General features: G+C 37.4%; 1 protein-coding gene across 1 annotated transcript in view; it reads right to left on the bottom strand.

Annotated features, from left to right (window-relative positions):
- Window positions 1-1,403: 1,403 nt before the first annotated feature.
- psmd8 (proteasome 26S subunit, non-ATPase 8) overlaps window positions 1,404-21,946 on the bottom strand; it is a 33,601-nt gene continuing 13,058 nt past the window's right edge. The window contains exons 6-7 of the mRNA XM_039770777.1: window positions 3,580-3,688; window positions 1,404-2,709 (exon numbers count right to left, since the gene is read on the bottom strand). Of these exons, the coding sequence (XP_039626711.1) occupies window positions 2,572-2,709; window positions 3,580-3,688 (247 nt within the window). The 3' untranslated portion in view covers window positions 1,404-2,571. The remainder of the gene's footprint in view (window positions 2,710-3,579; window positions 3,689-21,946) is intronic.

Here is a 21,946-nt window from a genome sequence, read left to right as displayed (position 1 = left end):
TAAAATATTTCTTAAAATTCAATTAAAAAAAGCAGTCAACAGAAAGCCTAACATTCTCAATCTCATTCAATTTGACTCACAGAATCTTCATAAATGAAGCTTGATTTATAATTTGTTTTTCTATTACCATTTAATACTATATCTGTAAATCCTTACACTTTTGGTCTTCTGAAATGACGATATTAAACTGCTTTTCCTTCAGAGAAATTATGGCGATTCAATGGTTAGTCCTTGCGTCAATTCTCAGGGTAGACACTGCCTACATGTTTGCACACACAATTTGTCTGTGGGGTTGCTTAAGGTAGTATTATGTCCTCCTACATACATGTTATGCCAATTTTCAGCTGTACACTTTCACAGTATGATCTAGTGTGGGTGTGTTATCAAGTGTGCTTGGTGATGGACTAGATTCCAAATCAGGAACTGCTCCTGTCTTGGTGAACCACTAGTGGAAGGGCTGTTTTAGAAAGAAAGTTTAGTTGAATCAGTTTGCCTATTTCAGGTGCAGCAGCATGTTGAGATAGGTTAAAATAGCAAACTAAGCAATTACATAGTGTGCCTTAATATCCACTAATATAGAGTGACTGTAAGACCAATCAGAATCAGAAATTGAAAGTTTTAGACTAGAGGAGGTTAGATGTGCATCTGTTAATTTGATAAAAATTAAAGTTGCTTAATGTTTTGCAAATGGTGGGTTGTATCAATGCTACTCAGACACTTTTTTATTCTTTATTTCGCCTTATTCAATTGATTGTATTAGGAATTTGTTAGTTTTCACATACCCCTTGGGGTCAGAGCGCAGGGTCAGCCATTGTACAGTGCCCCTGGAGCAATTACAGGTTAAGGGTCTTGCTCAAGGGCCCAGCAGAGTAGGATCTCTTTTGGCTGTGACAGGGATTCGAATTGGCAACCTTTGCCATACCAGCACAGATCCTTAAAACTCAGAGCCACCACTCTGCCCCTAGTTTGCATGCAATGAGAATAATGTTAACATTGTAATGTTAACGTTTTAAGTCAGGATGCAATATAGGTTGCTTTGTTCAAGCATGGGAATATACAGTAAAACACCCTGTCATCGTTCTTTCGAGGATCCTTTAAAACAGAATATGTTCAGTTACCTGCTACACAAAACATTTTGTGAAAACCTTATGTTTACATGGTCTCCTATTTAGGCCACATAAGTAATCCAAACAAAATGTTTAAACTGCAGAAAAGAACCTCCTCCTAAAGGTTTTATTGTAGTATAGCCACTTACGGAGGGTGTCCAATGGTGTCCGTGGTGGCTGCAGGCTTTAATTCTAACCATTTTCTTAATTAGTGACCAATTTCTGCAGCTAATTAACTTTTGCCTTATATTTGTATTTGACTTGCTATTTAAAAAGACAGGCCTCTTAATTTTTTTCCTTAATTAGCAGTGAAACAATAATGACACAAAGTAAGCCAATACATGACCAGCTAACCTATCTATCATACAATATCTTAAAAGATAGGTGAAAGTAGCAATAATGTTGATCTACTCAGGTCTGTAAAACATTTCAATGGTTCTTTTAGAAAAAATAAAAACTGTTTTGGAAATGTCTGCTGTAGCCCAAAGCAAGCCATGGAGGTAAACAGGTTTAATTAACATCCAGAATCATCTAATTAAAAAACTGGTTGGAGAGAAATCGTATGGAGTTAGCTGGTCATCTGTTGGCTCACTTCAAATCTCATTTTTGTTTGGCTGCCATTTAAGGAAAAAAAAAACCATCCATTCGGAGGATGGAGTCTTTAAAAACATGGCAATTAAAATGAAGGGAATAGAAGTCAATTAACAGCAGACATTGGTCCATGATGATGAAAGTGGCAGAAAGCAAAAATCAGCAGCCACTGTGGCCCTCCTGGATTGGAGGTTGACACAACTGCCCTAAACTGATGTGTATAACCAACCTTACTTGGGCAATAAAAGATTTACTAAACATTAACAAAATATTTCAGGATGCAATTACAGTGAAATTTGTTCCAATATCAGTAGACAAGGAAAAGTGGGATAACATCCCTTTATCAAGACAAAGTCACTCCAGCTTCTTAGATATTAACTGAAGCACCAACCTGGAGAAGGAAGCAGGCTTGCATCTTTTGAAAAGTGCATGTCCTTACACACCTTTAATACTACCTGGAGTATGCAAATATACCAGAAGTATGGTACACTGGTTATACAAGGCTTATGAAAGTTGAAGCTGGAATGACCAGGCTCCATTTCCATGACAAACACAATGTGATCACAACCATAAAAACCTCAGCCAATAAAAGAGTGTGAAACATACATCTTCCTATTTTTCATTTTTTCCACAATTTATTCCATAGAACAGGATCCATTTACAAACTTGGGTCAGTAGGTTTAGTATGAAATGCCCACAAAAGGGCAGGAGGTGCATGTAATGAAAAACTGAGGGTTGATTTGGGGGGTGGGGGAACAACAAAAGAGACAGCTGCTTGCAATAATTACATTGTAATTAAAGTCCTCTGATACGGCTTCCATAGTAGGACAGAGTTTAAATAGATATGAGCGAAGTTCACTGAAGGAGGAGGTTGCTAGACAATCATCTCCAGTTGACGTGCATATTCAATGACCTGGCGGGCCAACTCTGTAGATGGAATAGTGGACTCCTCTGGTTTTTGCTGCTGACAGCCAAATGTGTATTGGTTATTAGAGTTTAAATGCCAGCCACGCTGTGGAAGAAAACAAAATAAGCAGTCAAATACAAGGTGACAGAGAAATGAAAGAGAACCCTGCAACCAGAGGAGCAGACATACACTTCACTTGACCCATTTGGCTGGGAAACTTGGTGTTCAAAGTTTGTTAGCTTCCGTTATAAAAAGAAGATTAGATTAACTATTAATCCCATGGGGAAATTAAAATGCATACAGCAGCCCAAACACTCACAAGACTAATAATACATCCAATCAATCAATAGATAAGTAAATAAACTTAAACATCATCAGGTGGAAGCATTGAATTGCCTGATAGCAGTGGGCAGAGAAGACGCCCAGAGGAACTTAGTACACAGTGGTGGAATTACTGTTTTTAGCATTTTTAGCCACAGGCATCTCCCGGAAGGAATTTTTTAATGCTGGCTTACAATTTTGCAATCAACTTCCTTTTCACAACATCTTCCACTGTGTCCAAGGCTCACACTTTGATGGAGCAGACTTTCTTGGCAAGTCTGTTCAGGCATTATGCTTCTTCTGTGCCTAGGATGCTTCCCCAAAAAAGACTGCAGTGTAGAACACCACAATGGCTACTATGGACTGGTAGAACACTTCTAGCACATACCAAAACACTCGAGCCTCCATAGCAAGTATAGTCTGCTCTTCTATAGTACCACTATTTTGTCAGACAAGCTTATTGCCTATGTGAACTCCCCAGGTACTTGTAGCTCTGTACCACTTCCACATTCTCCCCTGAATGATTACTGGTCTCAGAGGCTTCCTGGCAAATTGGAAGTCCACCACCAGTTCTTTAACATATGATGGCTGACAAAAATTGCAGGTCAGTTAAGACTTTTTGCATTACAGAAAATAAAATTAAAAAAAGCATACCTTTTTTGCATAATCTGTCATCTTCTTAGAAGTGAAGAAGAGGACTCTTGTTGCTTCACTGAAGAGTACCTGTTCATATGCCTTCTCAAAACAGCCAGCAATCTCATCTCTGCACCAAAACATAAGCACAATTGAAAATAGAAGTAAAACGACACTTGGAACTTTCCTATCTGCTTGTATTATGCAAAATACCAGTTCACCCTTTAAGAGTTGTACCACATTTAAAATGTAATTTTTCTTACTTTTTATTTTAAAATTATTGTAATACTCTGCGGAACCTGAACAACACTATCACATGAACAAATAACAGATTTTAACATTTAAAAGTAAATGTTTTCACTTCAAAATCTTATACGTTTGCTAAAATTTTCCCAAAGAAATATTTATTTTCATATAAGGAACACAACTATAGCAATAAGGAAGTTTACGTGCTGTTTTCACCATGAATTAATGCTTCATTCAGACAAAACAGTTTAGAATAGAAACATATTGATGAGAACAGGTCATTCAGCCCAACATCAAGTTTTGAAAATCCCTGAAGTCCTAATGTCTTCCACAGTACTGGAAATGTATTTCATGCTTATGGATTTTCAATGTGAAGAAATACTTTCTAAAACTTGGGAAAACATACCCTTAATTAGCTTAAACTGCGTCCCCATTTTCTTACTGAACTCATTTTAAACAATGTGGATAAACTGTACTAATTCCTTTCAGAATTTTAAAAAACTTCAGCCTTGTCTCCTCAATTTCAGTACTCAACTGAAAAAAGTTTAACTTCTTTAATCTTTAAGTCCAAGAATCAGCCTAGCTATACTTCGCTGAACCTCCTCTGGCTTTTTTTTTTTTTTAGGCCTATGACCAAAACTTCACATTACTCCAGCTGAGGCCTTAACATTACATTACAAAGCTTAAAGCATAATGTGCTTTGACTTGCGCAGAAGCAATTAAGAAGGCTAATAGAGCTGTAGTGTACTCCACACATTCTGCTATATAAATATATCTGGATATAGAAACTAGCAAGCCCATAATATATTCAATAGGGTTAGTACACTTCAGTACATTTCAGATTCAAACAGAAAAATCCACGATTACTTCACACTCCAGTTTTGAATATCCACAGCAGAATAGCATGAACCTAATCTCTAAGAAACGGTTTTAAAAATTGTGGTCCAAGCACGTTCTGTCTGTACATCTGTCCGCTTTTCACGAGAGAATTACTTAACGAATTTAGATCTGGTTGTTTTCTATAATTCACTTGAACTTTCCAGTTGATTTTGCGACTTCTCTCATTAGGCTAAGTACAGGTAGTCCCCAGGTTATGGACATCCGACCTACGACTTATGAATGGGGCAGCAGGTGCAACGCATGCGCCTCATTAACTGCCACTCCGTCATCTTCGGCCTATGAATGCCGCAAGCGGTTTCGCTACACGCCCACCACCCACACACGGCTGCCCCACTCATTCTCGACGGGAGGCTGGTGATGCTGCAAGTGGCGACTCGGTTGTGGCAGAACGGAGGCCATTGAGTGTGAATGGGGCGGCAGGGGGTAGCACTGTAGTGTGCCTCGGATGGCTGCCTGTTAAATGGGGGCGGTGGTGGGCGATTCACTACACGCCTTTCGCTGCACCGTGTTCATTCTGGGTGGGCAGACGCTGCAGGTAGCATACTGTAGAGGAGGTGACCGAGGGGAGGTGGGCTGGTGATGAACCGCTCCTCGCCGCCCCCATTCATTCTCAATAGCAAGCCTGCTTGTACTGTCATGCACATAGCAGGAAGTTGTATCTTGTCGGCACATCAGACGTGTTGACGAGAGGTGCCTTCCTGCTGCAACAGCATGTAAAGTGCGGCAGAGCACTTGGTTATAGTCAGTCAACTATAGCATTTATTAAAATAATGTACCTGTTCCGACTTGCTTACAAATTCAACAAACCTACAGTCCCTATTTCATATGTAACCCGGGGACTGCCTGTACCATAGTTTGCTCGCTGTACCAATGTATGTATGCGTATCCAAGAGAGCGACTGTGGACCGAGAGCAGGGGGGAGGGGCCTTCCTCATTCACTCGCCAGCCTCTGTTCGAGTTGGTATACGTCACACCACGTGTTGGAGTGCACCTTGCCTCTGCTTAGCTAGCAATACCTGCTTGTTCAACAGACATCATCTGCAGATATGTGTGAGAGAGAGAGAGAAACACACACGTGTTGTAGTGGGTAGCTGCTGATTGCCAGAAATATCACGGCCATGTGCTTTTCTCCCCACATGGGGAATGCTTACCTGTCACAGCTGAACACAAATCAGATATAGTGCCAACGTCCAATTTTTTTTTTTTAAGTTTGTCCCGTTTCACTACTACGTGGGCGAAGCTACGGGGTACAGCTAGTAAGTTCATACAAGCATTAAAGTAGTCAAACATGAGGCCAATTTTAAATTGGTGAATACTTACATTGAAGGTCCAGCTGTTTGCTCAAAGTAACAGTGTAATAACTCACTATTTATGCAATTCTAGGCAGCGCCAATACATTAAAAAATAGAATGATTTATGGACAATGAATGCGCCTTTATACATGTGATGTGCACAGAGCCAGCTTGTGCCAAAATTGAGGAATGCAAGCAAAAGAAAAATCATGAAAAAAAGGATATTCTGTTCAAACACCATTTACAAAAGGCAGCACATTTGAAGTACACATAAAATACAGAAACCTTACTGTGTTGGGGTGCTAACAACCTCATATCTAAGTAAAAAATCATCATCAATAATTTTGGCAAATTTTAGAAAACTTATAAATAGTATGAGGTATACCTTGGTGGGGGCACTCACACACACTGTATGAAGTTCTATGATCTCAGTATCAGGAAACGTTTCCTGCAAAGGTTACCCATGTCTGTCATGGCTTGTACGAATAATGCTTGTTTATCACTTCACTTAAGAAGATTTCAGGCTTGAATCCTGTTGCTGATGGCTAATCCAGTGGCATTTGATCAGCTCACTGGTGTGGCGAGTAGATGCAACAATAGACCTGCAATAGGACCAGGACTTTTTTTTTTTTTTTTTAAATTTCACTTCAAGAAAGTCACAGAATATGATCAAGCTGATAAAATTTGCATAACTTAAATAACTTCAAATTCAATTTTGAGAAGGAAAAAACCTAACAGAACAAGAATTGCCGATTTCCTTGATCTTTCCCAGTTCTCAATGTTTACTTACTTTCATATGGTTTTTCATAAGTAGACTCACCCATATTTTCAATGCCAAACTTTCATACAAGAATGGCTCTTGGTCATATGCTTAATCATTTTGTCTTGTTGAAGCCAGCATTTTCCAACCATTTCAAGTTAAACATGCATTTTCCTGGCATTTAAGCTACTCGATAAATCAGTGACACAGCTAATACATACAATGCAATTTACCTTGCTAACTATTTACCCCCTAAAGCCAACTCAACAATAATAATCTGATGTACAACCTAACAATAACTACATATCTAGCATGAGCTTGGACGTCACAACACAAACTGATATTAATGCACAAGGTCAGTAAACTGGATATTAATGCGAGATGTGGGTGTATTAGCAAAAGAAAAAAAAAATTCAGATGGTTAATCTCATGATGTGATTACTTGAATTCAATTATTATTTTCCACTATAGTACCTTCCCCCCACCAAACTTTTCAGTACTTCACTGCAGCTTGTTAATTTTTATGAATCCTCAGGTTTTCCAGGGCCCTTATGAACCCTGTTTCAAGTTTAAGACTGTGCATTAAAATCTAACATTTTTACTTCCCTAATGCAATATCCTTTATTTACTTAAATTTAATCTGATAAAGCCAGCATTCTGTCCAAACCTCCCTCTGTAATGATTCAGCTGATCCAAGATTTGCCATTCCACTTGATTTGATTTCATCTATTTATGTTTCTACTAAGGTCACACCCATAATTTTTAAAAACAGCAGCTGCCCCAATATTGACTCATATGGGATACAAATTTTAACATCACCAAATTTAAATAATGTTCCACACACCAAAACTATTTGATTAATGTATTTTAGCTAATTTTGCACCAATCTAAACACTATGTCCAAAATTTCAACTTCTTTAAACTTTATGCTCATGCAGGACCTCAAATACCTTCTGAAAAATCAACAAACAAGTGTTATATGCACCTTTCTGATCACATGCTTTTGTTGCTTCCTCACAGAATTCCAGTACGTTAGCAAAACATGACATCCTCTATCTGAACCCAGTAGCACGCCTGTTCTTGCAATGTGATGCTCAACCTTTTCCTTAATAATTCATTCCATTAATTTACCTGCGATGCACATTAAGCTTATTGGCCCATAGTTACTTGGACCTTTTTTACACAATTGAATATTTTCTAGTCTTTAGAAACATCACGGGTACAGTGACTTTTAAGGAATATTTGTCAAGGGTTTATATATGCACTAAACTGACTCCTCCTTAAGCTCTAGATAATTGCTGATCTTGGCGATTTGTGAAATTTCAGCCTGTCTAAGCAGTACCTCGCCCTCTAAAATTTCCAAATGACTAAATGCCTCCTTAGTAGCTTCTATTACTGCTGGGAGGTTATCTACTACTTCACATATGTAAACTTTAAAATAATGCAAGTTTAGAGTATTCACTATGTCACTTTATATTTTAATTCACCATTAGTGTCCCTGATACACAATGAGATTCTTTCTGTAGTTTAATCATAATGGATTGGTCAAGGAGGAGAAAGTGTAATCTTCTTTGCGGCAATATTCTTCTTAAACTTAGGTTTTAGCATCTCCGATATTCTTTTTAATGGTTGTTCTCAAAGTCCTACTGTTCGTCCTTATACTCGCTCGGCTGTAAGGATGGCCCATGTAGTACTGGAGTAATAAGGGAGGTATATACAGTTCTGGGTGTGGAAGACTGGAAGATATTTTATTGCTTTGTCCTTGCAATACCTACATGTGTTTGCAGATCTGTACAAGACTTATGGTCTATAATAACAAAACAGTATTATGGAATTTGTAAAACTGTTATGAACAATCAAAATTCCTAACAGCAGTTTATCAGTTTAGAGTTCTTAAAACTAGAATTACCAGAGCCTACGAGAAAACTCTTAAATCCGTCCCATCTTAAATCCGTTCGCACCTCCACCAGCGTCCTTTGTCCTGTAAATGTGCCGATTAAGACAAGCAGCCGGCTATTCCATCCCCCACCGTGTACATTTATAGTACTGTACTTGTAAAAGTTATTTTTCCCCACTTTTATTCTCACACGATACATACTACCACCCTAGGGATCTGTTCGTTTTTATTTGAAACTGGGAAAACCTGTAGATGCGAGTAGTGTTTTGAGGCAATGGAACTGGACATTCTCTGATATGGAGGGATCTCACCTTCACTTTATTTTGTAATTTCAGTTTTATGGAGTGTTTCTGCTCTTGCAGAATTAGTATGCACCTTTCGGTGTACGATGTCAAAAAACCAGACATAGGTATATGTGACATTTTGAAGAAATCCTTTTATGACCCGAATAGTACCAATCACAAAACGTCATTGCACTAATGCGATATTATTTGAAAATAAACAGCCCCGGGTGTGAATTTACACTGGTACTTAAGAGTCAGATTAGGAGAGACAGATAGGCAGGCGGGAGGGTATGGGGGTGTATGTTAGAACGTGATCGTCATTGAGAAAATATTGGTCTCTTTCTTTTCCTCCGTGCTACGTAGACATCGTGCACCAGAAGGAATGAGCTTATTCAGTGCAGCAGGATCAACACATAAATACTGCGCAAGGCATGCTTGGGGCCACTGTGAAAAGAAGTGTGTTCATGGCTCATATTGCATAGGAACTTCATCGTTGCATCTTACAAGAAAAGGCGATGGAAAAAGCAGCACAGAGAGAAAAAAAAAAAATAGTGACGGCGAGATCCCTCCAGATCAGAGGATGTTTTGTTCCATTCCCTTAACACACTAATCACATCTACAGTTTTTCCCAGTTTCAAATAAAAACAGCATCAGATCCCTAGTAATAGAAGTACAGTACCATAAATGTACATGGTCTGTTACAGACACAAACCAAGTGTGTGTACTGTATAATAATAATAAGAGCAGCGCACTACTGAAAACGCAAATAGTGGGATCGAACCGGTGGCCCCTTGATTACAAGTCAGCAAATCTTAACGCTATGCCACAGAAGCTGTTGTATCGTTCTTGAACCTTTTGTAAAAGTGTTTGATCTTTGGACTTCAGGCTTCACACATTCTATAGTTTATGACTACATGTAAAATTTATTACTAAAATATGAAAAAGTTTGTTTTAACAATGTGTTTACACAGTTTACTGTAGAAATGGAACACATGAAACGCACGAGTTCCAAATAACGATCTATTATTTCCCAGGAGTAACCAGAACTCCAGCAGTTCACTCACTCCCAGATTATCAAACAAGGCATGAGCTGGGAAAACTTAGTTAACGTTCTGCGATGGTGGGGGATGGAATAGCCAGCTGCTGGCCTTAAATCGTCACATTTACAAGACAAGACGCTGGCAGAGAGGTGCAAAGAGATTTAAGGTGGGCAAGATTTACGAGTTCTCTTGTAGGATCTGGTAATTCTAGTGTTAAATAGTTTCTTCATACCGGGACTAGGCAAACTGATACATTTATAAAAGAAGACAATTTAGGGGAAATTGGACAGTTTTAGTCTTTTGTCAGCAAATTATGGAGTACAATTTCCAAATACACAATTTGAATAGCTTAGCATGTATTCTTTCCACTTCTTGAATAACACTGGCATTTTGCATTGAGTACATGCAAGTTTAAATACTGAACCTTATTCATCAGTGTAACTAAGCATGTATCTAGCATGATAAAGCACTTGTGTTGTACTATGATGCAGCACATTTTCACCACTGAACAACCTGGTCCTTATGCACTCCAACTGAAGCCAAATATTTTTTAAAAACTCATCAAAACAGAATCACAAGCACCTAATTCCTACTTCATGAGGGTAAGCACATCTTTAAAATAGCAAAGCACATCTGCTAAAAACATTCACATAAGCGGCCAAGGGCAGTTAAAACATCAGCTTAAAAAGATACGGCCAAAGTAATATACTTGAGCCAAAAATGCATAGTATTAGTGGGGATAAAACAGTATTTGCTTACTTTTTGGTTATTTACACTCTAATAATAAAACTAATTTTAAAAGGGATTTGAATGGATCAAGATGAAACAAAAAAAAAATCTCATACCACAGACAGTAAAAATGTTGTGTAACTAACGTTTGAATGTCTGTCTGTTAAACACACACTTCAGGCAAAACAGTTACGACACTCCAATGTATTTTACACTGTAGCACTGTATTGAAGCATTTCAGTCTCAGCCATCTGTTAAGAACTGCTTAAATGACAGCAAATAGGTCTATCATAATCAAAAACCAGACAGCCATACAAATAAAAACTGTACTGGTCCATTGCTTTAGATGACTAGCCATTTTCTATCGTAGAGTCTAGGCTTCCTTAATTTGAATTCATCACTTGAACACAATATACTCTGCCAAGATTTGTGTTTTTCCAGGAAGCACAAAAAGATGTACACTGCTTCATAATCTCATAAGAACCTCTATATATATTTTTACAACTGACATCTGAAAGTCTGATTTTGAGCTTAATCAGTGGGTGTATATGTATATAAAACAAACATGTTTTCACATGCACAAAAATTCTGTTTCTCACAACTGCTACTCTCACCGTAGTAACTAAAAATGGTTGAAAACTATAAAATTCATTAAAGTGCCATTTTACTTACGCAGTACCCAAATTATATCCAAAGCAATGTACATAGTGCTTTTAGCCAACACCCATATATATATTTAAATTAGTGGTGATGGTCAAGTGGTTGGCATGAAGGACTTTTGATCAAATGGTTGAAGGTTCAAAAAATTGATTAATTGATATTGAACTTGTGTCAAAATTACTTCAATGTGACACTTAACCAGCTCTGGTCAAGTGATTAGTGTGTTGGACATTCAATCAAATGGTCAAAGGTTTGAGACCAATGTCATTTTTTTCATCATTTATATACAAAAGATGGCAAAATATTTTTCAGTTATTTAGCAATATTGGCACAGTGGATAAAGTGCTGGGCTTTTCTAAGAAAACCTAAAGTTTTGATTCTCCAATAGACAAGCGCACGTGTAAGGTTTCAAGGTGGTTAGAATTTTCTGAAATGAACATGGATGAATGTTACATTTCAGTTTAAAATTGTAGGTTCGATTCCACTCTGTCACTATTGTCATTTCTGCCAAATCACCTTCCCACCCAAGCCATGGTTTTTATAATGTGCCAAGGACTGTGCAGCATTAGGTTGGCTAAAAATGTATTAAAAAAAGATTAAGTGACATGATTTTATTTAAAAATGGATTAAAATGAAGTCAATCCTTAAAATGATTCAGGAACAAAAAAAAAAAACTTTAGAAAATTTCTCCAATTATAACCATTATCCTATAACCATTATCCTATAAACTTTAATCAACTTTTATATATGATGTGATTTTTTTTTTTAAAAACAGTTAAGCTGGTTAGAAATTTAACTAATAAATCTACGCATTTTGACTGAATTAAATGAATTCTTTCATGGTCACCCCACAATTTTATTTTTAGTCACTTACGACCAACAAAATCTTAGAAGAAAAGTGTGTTACTTTTGTGCATTTTTTGAATAAAATCATATCACTTAATCTTATATAATTTTAACACATATAAAACACATACATATACACACACACACCAAGCGGCCCGCTTCTCTTCTCCCGTCGGAATCTGTTTGCGTTAAAACTGATTAAGTCAGTGTTTGTGTTACAATTACTTAGTATGTCTTCTTTAAATTTTTCACTTAAGCTGGCACTTAAGTCTTCTATCTGCCTCAAGAATGATTTAAGAGGTTGGGGAAGTGACAGCAAAGGTGGTAGGGATGAGAACAGCGCCCGTACACATGCGCCACACAGCTGCCTTGCCGAGATTTGATTCAACAATAAAATAAAAATAAAAAGAGGAATAACCTTAAAGGTCAATCACCCTGATATCGGATAGTAGATGTCACGTAATATATGTGTACCAACTTTCAGGGAATAGGTCAAATAGTTTGAGAACTACAGGCGATTTAACATCCTGGACAGACAAAACAGACAGCTAAAGATTATAGACACACAAGGCCAAATTTTTTTTGGCCATCTGTGCTCTAATACCAGGTAAATCACTAATTACCTTCATACAAAAGAGTAACTCAATCTCTGTCACAGAGAAACACATTTTATCCAGAAATGTACAAGAGTTCAACAAAGTCTTAAGGAAATATTTTGCCTGGTGGCCAATGTGTTCCAATTGCTTGGTTATCCTTAACGGCATTTACACAGAGACACCTAAAATGAATTTAGCAGAATTCCCTCAAGAATATAGGTTATTCTTCTATTCCTCCTGCTCAGTCTTTGAAACCAGCTACTTTATCCCACATTGCCTGGATTTATGATTTCAAAAGCAGTAACCCTGATGCTGGTCTTACTGTTTTTTTCCAATTCTGTTGAGAAAAACATTAACATTCCACATTTTCTAGATGTGTACCAATAATGTTCACTATACATTCCACTTTATTCTCCATCTCCTATTTGCTCTCTATTTCATGCTCCATCACTTTCTTCTTAATGATTTCTCTTACCATAAGGCTACGCCCACATGTCTGCTTTTTTAAAATAAAAGTGAAGTAATTAGTCTCTTGTTTTCATCTTTCATTCAGACTAACCCAGCATTTGAAACCCCTGAAAACTAGTTTTTCCCCCAGAGTAAAATATTTCTGAAAACACCAGCTCAGCATGCAGTGTTGATTGGTGAAAACACGGACTATAATTCGGGGTTGAGTTTTTACCATCTTATCTAGGCTATACTTGTGGCGGAGGCATTGTGTATTTTAGGGAAAACTTAGTAGAAGCTGAAATTTCAGCAAGGCATGTATGTATTATACTATATAAATATACAGTGTATTAAGTCTATACACAGTGTTTGTAATGATGGCCAAGAAAATGTATAATATTGTTTATATAGAGGAGACAGCAAACTCCTGTTAAAATATGCTTTAACGGAGGCCAATGCTGCACAACACCAAACCAACATAAAAATGTCCATGGTCAAAATCTTGTTACTTGTGTCACATATCAGGAAGACTTACTATATTCCAAATACAAGCATTTTTGTCAAAATATTGTTAAACCACTACTAAAATCATCCTGACCTGCAGAAGTGTATTCAAATAGGATCAAGTCTTTAAAATGAACACACCCCCTACCTAAATTCACTGATTATTAAGCAACATTTCCCTGCTTCTACATTTCTCATCAGAAACTTAAAACTGTATAAGTAAATTTACTTTCTGCTTGTTAGATCACCTCTGATATACACAAATATATTGACACTTTCTACCCGATAACGTTTTCACTTTAGACCTCTAATATCACATTCTGCAATACTGAGCTGACGTAAACCTTCATTGTAGCTAATGAAAGAGGGGCATATTGGTCAAACTCAAAGTTTCGTTCTTATTTGAGGGTACTCGTCTTTTGTTCACCAGATTTTCTGGAATTGGTTTATTTAAAAATATTTTTGCAAAAATTGTGCACACAACTGGATACCTGACATTTGGATTATGCAGCACAAGTAACTTGACATTTTCTTCATGGAGGTTTTGATATCATTTGTTAACAGTTTAGCATTGAACCCATTAAGTCCACTGTGTCAGGCAGAAACTTTCTAAAAATTCATTCTACATGAAAAAATAAAACCAAATTTTTTTCTAAGCCATTACTACAAAAACTTGGGGCAAGTAACAGAAAATATTTTAGGGGGAGTATCCCTTTAAGTCACACCAGTTAGTATATACTATAAAGTATATAAGGATTTAGTGCAGTCATTCTCAACATTTAACTGGAGGGGGCCTTCTGTGGCCACAGGTATTTATCCCAAACCACCACTTCACTTAACTGGACACCTACCATAAAAAAGCAAGTCATTATTTCCCAGTTTATTATTTACTTTTATTGTTGAACCTCCACCCTGAAATTGCAAAGTTTATATATTTTTTTTTGTTCTTTATTTCGCATTATACAATTTCTTGTATTAGGAATTTCTGAGCTTTCGCATACCCCTTGGGGTCAGAGCGCAGGGTCAGCCATTGTACAGCGCCCCTGGAGCAATTACAGGTTAAGGGTTTTGCTTAAGGGCCCAGCAGAGTAGGATCTCTTTTGGCAGTGACAGATTCGAACCGCCAACCTTCTGGATACCAGCACAGATCATTAGCCTCAGAGCCATATTGTTACTGTACAAAGCAGGAATTTGGGTTAGATGGGTAAGAATTAATTATTTTTCCTTTTAACTATATATTTTTAATGTTCTGGTTATTCAGACAATTATTTAATAAGCCCACAAGTGGGTTTAGACTTCAGAATTATTTGTGCTGGTGTCTGCTCAACATCAATTGTCTGTATTATGATAAAATTAAGAAAGAATACTAAAAAAAAAAATGAAATTAAAACCAAGTATTTTAAGTTATAGAACACAACAAATGTCTTATTTTCCTATTTCTGTAAGTCTCACACTACTGCACATTCCTAAATAAAAAATAAATGGGGAGAAAACAGGTCAGCCAATTCATGACATTAAAGGTAAAAATGACTAATTGAGACCCTGAGGACTGAACACTAAGAACCAATGATTTAGTGCATTTAGTTAATTTCTGCATCATAAAGACACTCTCATTACTCAAGACTGTTGATTTTACAGAAGTGATTTATTTGGCCAACACCTTTATCCAAGTCTGCTTACAACATTTTACATGTAACGGTTACATTTTTTTTGTTTATTCCAATTGAAGTACAAGCAACAGAAGTGACTTGCTCATGGTCATACACTGTCAGCAGCGGGATTTCAAACCTCAACCTCAGAGTCTGAAGACCAAAGTCTCAACTACTACACCACACTGCCTGCCTTTGTAGCTTGAGGTTACAAAAAGTCGTCTGTGTGTAACACTGTTGACTAAACAAAGATTTGAATAACCATTTTACTAATTCTTTTATTGATCTTATCTTAAGTAAATGCAACGTGGGTGAAAGTACAGTTATGGTATTAAATGCACTAGTTTGAAAAATGAAATACAATAAAACAGGCTGCCATTTTGCACATGTGGAATAGCCGACAGCGGTCTGTGCGTAAAGTATAAATACATCCTGAGATAGATATATTTTCTATTAATGGTTTAAAATATTAAAAAGTAGGCAAGTGCATAGATATCAATGCCCATCAAAACCGCTCTCAAAGATTGTACATAAGAGAGCTAAATCCTGTCCCAATGTACATGGTGTGCTCAAAAAGTTTCAATTTATGAAATCGTTCAGACTGAGAACAAACATTTAAAGAAGAATGTCACCACTGTGAAGCAATATATAATTAATATATTTCACTGTCAAGTATTAGTTTCAATACAGTGTAAACATTTCTGTATTTGGTGTATGTACTTAATGAATAAAGTTGCAACCAGCACCTTATTATTCACAATATTTTTTTATATTACAATTAGCATATTTGGTGTCAATATTGCATACTTAAGTGGGAGTTTTGGCAGTGATTGAAAGCCCTGGAGGAGGACCGAGGACCACATATGCACTTTGGGTATAATAATTCAAAGTGGCTCCCCCTTGCCTAGGAGTTACATATACATAGGAAACAACTAGGTCACTTAGGTTGACCAGTACAGGGTTCAGTGTCCATTCCTACCTTCTTTGGAGTTATGCTAGCACCATCAGTCATGATACATTAACTTGGGAATGAGAAATCCAACACCTCCTGTATTTCTCGCTCTTCCTCCCTGGCCACTGGATGCAAGGTACATAGTGTACCTTGAGTGTATAACTTACTTTAGCATCCATTAACCTTCTTTCTTACCTTATCAGAGGTCACACCACATATTACCTTGTCTCTTTCCCCTTGACAAAACTCTTCCCCTTATTTACTGTTCTATCAACCCTTAAACAGCTGGAACTGGCTATAGTCGGTCCCTGATGCAATTTGCCAGCATGCTGCAACCGGCTGGAGTCGGTTTCCAGTGCAATTTGGAAGCACACCAAAGCAGTGTATATGCAGCGACATACATTTGTTAAACTCCGCAACCAGCTAAAGTTGTTTCTCAGTGCAATTTGCCAGCACGCCGCAGCCGCGTATGTTTGCCGATGTATATTCATTGAACTCCGCAACCTGGTATATTTGCTTCACAGAGTAATTTTGCCAGCACGCCGGTGCTGATCAGTCAGTGCCGTATATTAGTTGAGCAGCCACCTCACGACCACTGCCGGCCCCGGCAGAACTGCGGCACCACTGTCTCTGGGATTCAGCCGCTGCACTAGACAAGCCTGCAATCAGCGTTGACCTATGTGTGTTTGTGTGCAGCCAGTTCAAGCACAGTTGGCTCGGTGATTTACTGAAATTCATCAATGGCGTCAGGTACACCTTGAACAAATTGTTGCAGTAGTTTTATTTATTTTTTAATATAGTTTTCACAGTTTATTTGCAGTGTGCAAAATGATCAGTGTTGCAGCAATTGTGATTCTCTTTGCATAAAAAAAAAAACACATGTTCCATTAAAATTTCACATTTTCTTTGTGAATTGTGACGTTTTACTTAAAAAGTGCAGCTAAAAAGTAATTGGTGTCCAGGGGTGCATTAACCCCCAAGTATGTGGCAGTTTAAGGGATAACTTGGGCATGGATACCAGCTTTTAGGCCGCAGTACTGCTACTTCCAAAACAATTCCTAACCAAATAACAGATAACTCAAAAGTCCTACTCTAGCCTCCATGGTGCACCACACAATTGCTAACCTCTCTGGTGTGCCTTGCCATCGTACCACATCACATACAACCTTTTAATAGCTGTGAAGTCACGATCATATTGAAGATATTTGGGGGGTTGGAGATATTTGGTCCGATTCATTTTCTCAGTGAAGGTCAGATCACATCAAAAGTATGGGGGGTTGGGGTTGCTGAATTGAGAGGAATGGTTTACTTCTGGTACCAAAAAAATCCTGAAATGCTGGTACCATACCACTTCAAAATGTGTGTTTTTCTGTACTTTTCCAGTATTAGTATACCATGCAACCTTATTGCCTATATATTATTATTATTACAGTTTTACTCGGGCAGATCTCCAAGGAAAAAAAGAGGCGAGGAGCTTGGCAAACATTTACTCGAGCTGGTTAAAAAGTAAAGATGTCAGTTTTGGAAAGTTCAAGTCCTTTGAGTATCTTGCCGTTATCCATGGAGATTCTCAAGTTCTAGTATTATCCATGTATAGACATCCTAAATTCAACACGTCTTTTTGAGGAATTCTCTAACTTAATGTCAATTTTAATTACGAACTATGACACACTCCTAATAGTTGCCGACTTTAATTTTCATATAGATAATCAGTGAGACCTAGAAGTAAAAGAATTTATGAACCTCCTGGGCTCTTGATTTGAGACAGCTCGTTAATCAGCCTACACATAAAGCAGGTCATACGTTAAACTTAGTGATTACTAAAGAACTAAAAGGTGATATAAAGCAGATCATTGATATTGGTCTATCAAACCATTTTCTTTTACTTTTTAATATAGAAATGATAACACACACCCATGAGAAGCATATTGTTAAAAAACGCTTCTTTGACTCAGCAGCAGTTTTAAAACTTACAAACATTCTAAGCAATCAGACCGTTTATAGTGCCAACTATAACAGCGAGGATAATGTAAGGTGGAAAGATTTAATACTAAAGCGAGAGCTGCTGTTGACATAGTTGCACCTGAAAAGACAGTTAAAAAATCGTCTAGCATTATTATACCATGGAAGACCCAAAGAGTGTCGGATTTAAAGAGAACATGCCGTAGAGCCGACCGTAAATGGAGGAAGACTACACTAAATATCCACTATGAAATATTAAAAGTTAAAACAAAATACAAAAACACTGTCCGTCTTGAGAGGCGCTGCTATTTCTCTAAGATTATAAATAACAATGCTAGTAATCCCAGAGTCTTATTCTCTACGATTGATCATCTGCTAAACCCAGGTAACTCAAAGGAATGCCTCCTAAGTACTTCCAGTAAAACCTGTGAGGCTATTGCTGTATTTTTCAACCAAAAAATTTGAAATAACATAGTATATCTCCCCAACACTAAGGATCCTCCTAAACCCCAGCATTCCGTTATAAACAAATTACTCTTTCACTAGGATAGATTTAATCCGATTTACAAAAAATCTCTTAAAACCCTCCACCTGTGTCCTTGACCCAATACCAACAAATTATTTCAAAGTACTGTAGTATAGGGGGTGCTAATTGATAATGTTCTTGACATAGTAAATAGTCATTAGATACGGGGGTCTTCCCAGACTGTCTTAAGACTGCTGTAGTTAAACCCCTACTTAAGAAACAATCTTGACCCCTCGGCTCTTGAAAATTTTAGACCCATCTCTAACCTGCCTTTAAGTAAAATTCTGGAGAAGGCAGTCATTATGCAGCTAAATGACCACCTAAATAAACATGCTATTCTTGATAAATTTCAGTTGGGTTTTAGAACAAATCACAGCACAGAAACTGCACTCGTTAAAGTAGCAAGTAGTAAATGATTTGCGGGTGAATGCAGACAGAGGCCATTTATCTGTTCTCATCCTCTTAGATCCGAGTGCTGCATTGACACCATTGATCATAATATTCTTAGAAATCACCTTAGTCAATGGGTGGGCCTCTCTGACAGTGTCTTAAATTGGTTTGAATCCTACCTGGCAGGGAGAAATTTTTGTTGATTGTGGTAATTACAACTCAGACACATGATATCCAATATGGTGTTCCACAAGGCTCTATCCTGGGTCTGCTTTTATTCTCAATCTACATGCTTCCATTAGGTCAGATTATCTCCGAGCACAACGTGAGCTACCACAGCTATTCTGATGACACACAGCTGTATTTATCAATAACAACAACAATTTATTTATAAAGCACATTTTCATACAAAAAGTAGCTCAAAGTGCTTTACATAATGAAGAATAGAAAAATAAAAGACACAGTAAGAAAATAAAATAAGTCAACATTAATTAACATAGAATAAGAGTAAGGTCCAATGGCTAGGGTGGACAAAAAAAAAAACTCCAGACGGCTGGAATTCTAGACCATTAGGCTGCCCGGTCCCCTCTGGCATCTGATGACCCCGATTCTCAATTCACTAACACAATGTCTGACTTGTATCTCAAAATGGATGAATAGTAACTTTCTCAAGTTAAATAAAGAGAAAACTCAAATCTTAGTGATTGGCAATAACGGATACAATAAGGCTATTAGAAATAAACTGGATACATTAGGATTAAAAGTCAAGACGGAGGTAAAAAGCTTAGGGGCAATTGTTGACTAATCTGAATTTTAAATCGCATATTAAATCACATCACTAGGACAGCATTTTTTCACTTAAGAAACATAAGTAAAGTTAGACCTCATATCACTGAAAGATGGCGAGAAATTAGTTCACGCGTTTGTTTTCAGTCGACTAGATTATTGTAACACACTCCTCTCAGGACTACCCAAAAAAGACAAATCATTTGCAACTAGTGCAGAATGCAGCTGCTAGAATCCTAACTAGGAAAAGAAAATCCGAGCACATTTCACCAGTTTTAATGTCACTACACTGGTTACATGTGTCATTCAGGATTGACTTTAAAATTCTGCTTATGGTTTATAAAGCCTTAAATAATCTCGCCCCATCTTATATATCGGAATGTCTGACACCTTATATTCCAAATCGGAACCTCAGATCCTCAAATGAGTATCTCCTTAGAATTCCAAGAACAAAACTTAAGTGGTGAAGCGGCCTTCTGCTGTTAGGCACCTAAAATCTGGAATAGCCTGCCAATAGGAGTTTGCCAGGCTAATACAGTAGAGCACTTTAAAACACTACTAAAAACACATTACTTTAGCATGGCCTTTTCATAACTTCACTTTAACTTAATCCTGATACTCTGTATGTTCAATTCATCATAACTATTCATGGTGGCTCTAAAATCCGTACTGACCCCTACTCTCTCTTCCGTTTCTTTTTCTGGTTTCTTTGTGGTGGCGGTCAGCGCCACCACAACCTACTCAAAGCATCATGATGCTCCAACAATGATGGACGGATTAAAAGCCAGAAGTGTACATGACCATCATCATCATCAAGTCCTTCCACGAGAACCCTAAATCCAAAGTGGACCGTTTCATTTATGTTAGGTAGAATGCCCAAAGGGGACTGGGCAGTCCAATGGTCTGGAATCCCTACAGATTTTATTTTTTTCTCCAGCTGTCTGGAGTTTTTTTTGTTTTTTCTGTCCACCCTGGCCATTGGACCTTACTCTTATTCTATGTTAATTAATGTTGACTTATTTTATTTTCTTACGGTGTCTTATTTTTCTATTCTTCATTATGTAAAGCACTTTGAGCTACTTTTTGTATGAAAATGTGCTATATAAATAAATGTTGTTGTTATGCGTCAAAGATAAAGAAAACATGGTCTGCTTATCTTTTTTCAATAACGTCACCAAATTTTAATCAAATAAGCCAACGCATTTAAGATTTAGGGGCATTTTGTTTTTCTATTTTAGTATTTTTTTTTTTTAAACTGTTAAATATTGAAATTTCAGGGAATAGATTTGGCAAAGGTGGAGTACTTTAAATACTTGGAATCAACAGAACAGAGTAATGGGAGTGTGGAAGAGAAGTGAAGAAGACAGTGCAGGCAGGGTGGAGAAGAGTGTCATGAGTGACTTGCGAGAGACTGGTGTCGGCAAGAGTGAAAGGGAAGGTCTACAGGACGGTAGTGAGACCAGCTATGGTATATGGGTTGGAAATGGTGGCCCCGACCAGAATGCAGAGCTGGAGGATATGGCGAGGATGGATAGGATTAGAAATAAGTATATTAAAAGGGTTAGCTTAGGTTGGACGGTTTGGAGACAAAGCCGGAGAAGCATGATTGCACTGAAGGCCTACGAGTAGGTTTATGGATGTAGTGAGAGGGGTCATGCAGGTGGTGGTTGTAACAGAGCAAGATACAGAGAATGAGAGCAGACAAACATATTGATATATCAAAAAGTCATTTTTTTGCTGATACCTACAATCCTAGACATTTTCAGCCCAACTTCAGATACTTAAACAAGAAAGTGTTTATGTGGATAAGTGAATGAGTTGAGACAGTGAGTAAATGAATGAGTCAAATTTTGCATTATATAAATAGATTTTTATACTCAAATACTTCTACAATTTCAATAAGAAGTTTAACAAAAGAGCTG

This window comes from Polypterus senegalus, chromosome 12 (assembly GCF_016835505.1).
Source record: "Polypterus senegalus isolate Bchr_013 chromosome 12, ASM1683550v1, whole genome shotgun sequence".
NCBI classification, from domain to species: domain Eukaryota; kingdom Metazoa; phylum Chordata; class Cladistia; order Polypteriformes; family Polypteridae; genus Polypterus; species Polypterus senegalus.
This window is presented reverse-complemented; position numbering and strand designations above follow the sequence as displayed.